A 6,854-nucleotide genomic window follows, 5' to 3' on the forward strand; every position below is an offset into this window, starting at 1 on the left:
GAAACTTAGATATTAACCAAGGTGGAGCATATAGATACTAAATTTGATTTTACTGAAAATGTTAAGAATGGTTCTTTTGCCTAAGACTTTTCCAGAAGTCTAAGTAGGCATTTTAAAATGCAAGTTCTCCAGTGCCTTCTGTATGGAATGGCTGTGTTTTCATAAATCAGTCTCCTGCAGTAAAATGTAATTCTGACTATGCTTGAGGCTGTGTATGCTGGGTAGACTATATTTGTACATACTCTATACAGCTTGAGCTGTGTGTGCACCTGGCAGAGATAAGGTTACATTTTTCAGCCCATTTTCCCTTAATGACATTTTGACTGTGTTGTCTGCTTACAGCAACTAAGACTGTGGATAAACGGGAAAAAAAAAACACACCTAAGCAAAATTCAGATTTCATTTTTTGGATCACAGTCCAGACTCGCAGGCTTTGTCTCAATACTGGGGTTTTTTTGCATGAAAGTGTACATAAATAATTGCAAAATCATTTGCTCTTTCAGAAAACCATGAGGATTTCTACACCCAGAATGCCAACCTAATATCGGTGGAGATGCCAGTTGTGGTGGTGAACGGGAAGGAGGATGCACACGACGTGGAAGAAGACCTCACCAGGAGGGTCAGTCAGTTGAGTACTGTGGACAGCGTAGAGATTACCATCAAAGGCTCTGAAAAGATAGAAGAGGCTCTGTCCCCTGAGGGGTCACCTTCCAAATCCCCTTCAAAGAAAAAGAAGAAATTCCGCACCCCATCCTTCCTGAAAAAGAGTAAAAAGAAGGAGAAGGTGGAAGCGTAAGTGCAGTTCTGTTGTGAGGAGACATTGCACATTTTAAATCTTTAAGTTGACCATTAACAGCGTAGTGTTAGGGGTGTGCAGTAACTGGACTTTTAACCTAAACAAGTAGAAACTGGAAGAGGTTTTGCTTTAAAGAAACCAAACAAAGAGACAAACAAAACAAAAAAAACCTTTCATGTTAATTGCAAATTAATTCATCTCTCACTTAGCTGTGTCCAAAATTGCTATGAGGGTTGGAAACATTGATTAGTTTCATGTAGAACTACACTGGCAGGTGCTCAATTACCATCATAGCAAGGTCAAATACCATCACAGTATGCAGCAGCAAGTTCTGCTCGGAGTATTTTGCAGACCTGAAAATTTTCAGTACAGTTAAAGTCTTTATTAAAGTTACTGTTGAGTGATCATATGACTTTTTAAAACTGCTGTCTCATTTGGAAACCAGATCATACATTTTTGTATTGTGGTTTTTGACCATATATTTTATGTTTCTGTACCCCTGTTTGAGTGGGTACATATTAACAGCACACCTTTACATCTTTTTTAAGATTAGCTCATATAGAAATAATATACACTGGCACATAATACTAGGGGAAAAACTGTGTAAGAGAAAGTTTATTTGGAATTATACAAAATGTCTAAAGAATTCCATTATTCAATAACTTTTTTGCCAAATATTTCATTTTAGTGAAATATAATTTTTGAAGACTTCTTTTTTATTCTATCAGTTGGGGCGGGGGAAACCCTTATTTTTCAAGAAGGGGGATTTTATACACTTAACATTGATAATTTAGTTTAACTGACAAAACAAAAAGAAGATTTTATATGTTCAAATGTTTGTATACCATTCAGTATAAAGGTATTATAAGCATGTGAACCAAGCATTAATAGTTAGAGTGTATTTAAGAATGCTTGGTTTAGAGTATACTTAAATATAATTCAGGAATCCAGGGACTTCAAAATCAAAGGGTAAAAGCATATAAAATTGAACTGGATTCATGTTTAAAAATTATTGGTGGGTTGTTCTTTTTTTCTCTCATGGTATTGCTAATGAATGAAGAAAAATAATCTCTTAACATAACCAAATGAAGGAAACAAAAATGTTAAAAGGGAAAGTGAAATAGTAGGGAAATAGGAGGAGACAAAGAAAGTAAAAGTTCGGTGATTATTTTTTTTAAATATATGATATGGATTGCGAAATATTTTTATTAAATCAGCAGAGTGACATTTCCATATTAGATGTTTTAAATAATTTGTATGGATTCATGCAGAGTGCAACACTTTGGGTTTTTTCTTCAGTTTTGTTCAAATTGTAAAAGGGTCTCGTGAATCTGTGTTGTCCTTTGGATGAACCCAGAGCAAATCAGAGCCTAGTGCCATGGGTAAGGGTGGTACTGCCACTTACTCATTTTTACTTGTGTTGTCATTTTAGTACTTTTACTGTATTGTAAATACAAACTAAACATAGAAATTAACATAGGGGTTTCTTCGCTGTGTCAAATGTCTGTAAATCAGTCATCGCAATAGGAAGTACATCTTTTAAGATCCATGTGATTCCCAAATTACCGGTTGAAATATTATACAATATATAATTGTTAAATATGGCTGGAGAGTGGTTTGGCATGCAAAAATGTTGATTATAGCATGTTTGGGGGCTGGTTAGCTTTGACCGTGTAAGTGTGATAATGCAATGTTGGAATGGATCCTGGAAACAATTTTCTAGCTGTCACTAAATACTGGAATCAGTGTTTTTAATCATAGTGGAAACTTTCAGTTGCTTACTTTGTTTTTTTATGTTCTACATTATTTGTGTTGTATTACAACATATGTAGAAACAGTAACCTGTGAACTACGCTTTTCATAACTTTTTTAAAAATATATCTAAATGAATGCAATGTGCATAAATATTTTTTAAAATGCAACCGTGAACTATTTGCACCTTTTGCTAATGCCTCTATTTACTTGCTTTGGCATAAAGAATGAGCCAGCCAACTCTTGTGTCCTGTGGAAAATATATAAATGTTATCTGAAATTGCTCATAGATGTAATGCTAATTAATGTTAAATCACAAATAAACAGTATTTTAAATAGATGGATTTCATATAGCAGCCTTTTGTTTATGTACTTACATCTCTTGCTTGTGGAGAAGATGCTTTGATTTTGCACGTTGCTTCTCAAGAATTTATTCTGGAGAGGACTTATTGCTTGTGCTTATCCTGAGAGCTCTGCAAGAAAATAACCTGATCTTGCTGTTGAGCAGCTTTTGTCTCTGTCACAGGTGCTGGAGAGGAAAGAGGACAGGCCTGTGGTAAAAGGCAGGGCACTGCCAGGCAGTTGTTCTGAGCCAAGGGGAGTCTGTGCTTGCCCAGCCTGGGCTGCCTCCTGCTCTGCAGCACCATGGCATCACAGGTGACATGAGGGACTGGGGTGGTTTTAGTGCTGAGTACATACAGAGCAAGGAAATAGCTCAAAGAAATTACCCTTTTAAAAATTACTACTAATAAAACAAAGGTTTTCTTATAGAAAAAGCTTAATGCAACGTTATTTGAAGATATCTGTGTCACGCCCTGCCGACATATGGTGTGTGTCAGAGCTTGTGAAGCTACAGAAGTTGCAGTGTTTTGTTTTTGTAGCTGTATCAACTCTGTGGAATATCTTTTGTAGCTGTATCACTCTTGGAAATGTCTTTAAGGACTACACAAATGTTTTATTTCCTTGGCCTTCCACGAATCAGCCTTTTGTTTCTGTTAACAAGAAAGTCAAAATTCAGTCCTCTGAGTCTGGTGACAGTTTGATGAACTCGGTCCCCATGTGGTAGGATAATTTTGGTTTAGCATTTTAAATAAATCTTGACCAAGATTTTAGTATTTTTCTGACCATAATTTGTCTCCAAAAGCATCTACAGGCTTTTTAGTGCTGCACTGATGTGAAAGTAGACACTGTATCAACACAGAGGAGCATCCACTGTAAGGCCAAGGGCATATATAATTTACTTCTTTAGGTTCCTTTTATTCCCAAGAGTCTACAAACCACATCAGACCCTTCATTTTTACTTAAATCTTACTCTTTCACAGTGTTACTTGAAGGATCTGATATTCTGCAAGCTGAAGCATGAAAATAAAGGAGATGTTTGTAACAGGCATAATAAACATTGAAACTTAAGTTTTGGGAAGTAGGAGCCCTTGGACAGATGAGCTTCAAAATGGATCATTAATATGATAGGAAATAATTATTGTCATTAGGCTGCGTAACCCAAGAGAGAGCAATACATAGAAGCAGTGTTTACTGTGAATTGCATGCAAGCTACCACACAAGAACATTAAAAAGGATTTATAAAGCTGTACATCCAGGTGATTGCCTGTTGTTGTCTTTTACAGACTTCCACCTGTTCTGGAGATAAGTGTTACATAGCAAAGCAGATTTTGCAGAATCTGCAGAATGAGGTGTATCAGGCTTTAGATGCCACAATGAGACAGAATAATGTCATGGTTAGGGCTGTAATGGGCCATTTTGACTCATATTTTCCTGCCTTGCCAGTCGAGTCCATTACACATTTTTGAGCACGTGGCATAAATTGCTGTCATTTCTGGGGCAAGTAGTTGAGGGTTTTCTATTTTCTACATATCTAGCTTGCAAAACTGTTGAGTTTTCACTATTTGAGCCCATGGAAACTTCTCAAACAGGATGTACTGCAGTGTATCCAAGCACAGTGAGAAAGGGCCCTGGTGTCCCATGCTGTGCACGTGGATCTGATGGAAACTTCTGACGTGAGCGCCAATGTTCTCTCTCTTCCTTTCTGCAGACTGGCAGGGAAACACATCCCCTCACCCCTGGGGCTGCTGCGTGGGTTGGTGTTTGTCCTTTCAAAGACCCAGGGTGTTTCCAGAGGTGCAGGGCTCTGAAAGGCACTGAGCAGGAGCTGCCTGGCCGTGTGTGTGTGGGCAGCTGGAGCGGGGCCAGTCTGGCCGTGGGCGTTGCCGCGGGCACGGCAGCGTGCTGGGAACACCAGGACAGCATTCAGGGCACTGCTGGCATGCTGGCTGCCACACAGCCTGCAGGAACTGCTCTGCAGCTTGGCCAAACTTGCACACTCTTGGGGGAATAGTAGAAAGCCCATCCTCAATATAAACATCACTCAGCCCTTCACCACAGTTTCTAATCTTGGTTTCAAAGCCAGCAGTAATTTAGGTTTCCAGGAGAAAGGATTGACAGAATACACTATGAAAAAACTTGTATTTTTGTACAGCTTTGTCCTTTGGAAGTGTTGGGGTACAATAGCTGTACTTTTCACATGTGCCAGCAGTACATGAAATACACCCAGGCAGTTTTCACATGGAGCAACACACAGCGTGGACAGCTTCCGTCCAGTTTGATCAACTTAAACGCAAACAAAACAAAGTCTGATGATGGGAACTGGGGGTTGAACAAGAGTTCACACTCTGAAATTGTGGTTGAGTGTTCCGAAGTCAAACAGAGCCTCTGGGAGGTGAGAATTCAAGCGGCCTTTAGGTGGCATCAGACCCTCGCGTTTGCTGCCTTTGTTCCCCGCAGTCTCAAAGCCACCAACAAAGCGCTTTCAAAGAAGGTATTTTTGGTGGAGATTTTGTGGGCTTTATTCCAGTTCCAGTGCAGAGAGATGAAAGCAGACATCTGGCTGCCGGACTCATTTTCTATATTGATTCATTTCAAAATCCAGCAATGGAGCAGGCTTTGTCAGGGAGTCAAGACTCCTCCTCTCCCCTCCATCCTTTTGCAGCAAGCTAAGAATGTTGGTGAAGCTTTTTTTAACTTTTTCACTCACTCCACTAAGCAGAATAATATCAGTTTGTTCAATATTTTATCTCTACCAACCCTACCTAGAGGCCCGAGACTTCTCAGTGGTTCTGGATGGTGGGGCAGAAGTCACAGGAGATCCCAGTAGAAGACCACTGGTGCCAGAGGTTCCCACACCCTTCTCTCTCACCTGCTTCCACATGATGAATTCCAGGTGCATTTCCTTTCACATTTGCAGTGGTAGCTCGATACAACTATGTGTCTCTGGAGCTTTTGCAAATTTTTAATTTGCAAATGTTATTTGTCAAAACAAAACTTGTGCCCTGGCTTATCAGGGTGGTGAGTAGTTGAACTCTGTAAGGAGCAAGTGAAATTCTCTGGGGTGGTGACGTGGTCCCGGGCATGGTCCTGACCGCTCCCAGCCCTGGCTGACATTGCCAGCTGGGTTTGACCTTCGGCATGTCAGCTGCTGGCTGCTCTCTGACCTCCCAGGCACAGCACTCATCCCTCTCCTCCCAAAGGTACAGAAAGTTCAAACCCAGACTGAAGTGAGGTGCTTAACTTAATGGCCTGGCTTTTCTCGAAAGGCTGAGCACTTAGCCATGCCAGGGAGAGCTGCAGGAGACCAAGTTGTTTAGCCCTCAGCTTGACGTAGTGGGAGCCAAATAATCCCTGAACTGCAGGGGAAATGTAGCCCCCAACATCAGCATTTTGAGTAGCTGTGCTTGAGGATCTTGCAGGGACTGAATTTCTCAGTGAACATCCTGTCACCTTTCCCTCTCCTCCATGCCCCCAATGGGATGGAAGAGGAAAGGTTGCTGCAGATGGCTGAATTTCTGTGTCCAGGGTGTTGAGAGCAACTGACTGACCCCAAATAAACCTGCCATGTTGGGGGTCTCTGAGTGTTAATGGCAGTGTGGGGACCTGCTGAGCTTGTCTCTAAGCTGGTGTTTGGCACAGTGGCACTGAAGCCTGGGGACACTTCAGGTCCCTGCACCAGTGGCCATGTGGGGCAGACGTGTACCCAGACAGGTGCTGAGCTGGGGCCTCAGAGGTGCTCCAGAGGACCAAAGCCACCTCACCTCCTGAATTGTACTTTTGCTGGGTGCCAAAAAGAGCCTACAGAAAACTCTGAACACACTGCATCAGCAGCAGTTTACACAGTGCTTTGCCCTTGGATGTTGGACACTTTCAGCCCCAATCCTTCTTTAAGTGGATGGACAAGACAGAGGCTGGCTATTAAATCCACTCAGCAGAATGGGAATGTGGGACAATAATTCCCTTT

The 6,854-nt window shown here is 41.2% G+C and overlaps 1 protein-coding gene across 5 annotated transcripts in view; it reads left to right on the forward strand.

Moving 5' to 3' along the window:
- The window catches only part of ADD3 (adducin 3), a 91,972-nt gene extending 89,080 nt beyond the window's left edge, over positions 1–2,892 (forward strand). For 3 of the 5 annotated variants that reach the window (XM_039708977.1, XM_039708978.1, XM_039708976.1), the window contains one exon: positions 504–796. In XM_039708977.1, the coding sequence (XP_039564911.1) occupies positions 504–796 (293 nt within the window). Of the gene's footprint in view, positions 1–503 lie in introns of all 5 variants that reach the window. The other 2 variants (XM_039708975.1, XM_039708979.1) reach the window with 2 other exon arrangements.
- Positions 2,893–6,854: the final 3,962 nt, after the last annotated feature.

The sequence above is a fragment of the Passer montanus genome, unplaced genomic scaffold, assembly GCF_014805655.1.
Source record: "Passer montanus isolate IOZ18808 unplaced genomic scaffold, ASM1480565v1 scaffold21, whole genome shotgun sequence".
Classification (NCBI taxonomy): domain Eukaryota; kingdom Metazoa; phylum Chordata; class Aves; order Passeriformes; family Passeridae; genus Passer; species Passer montanus.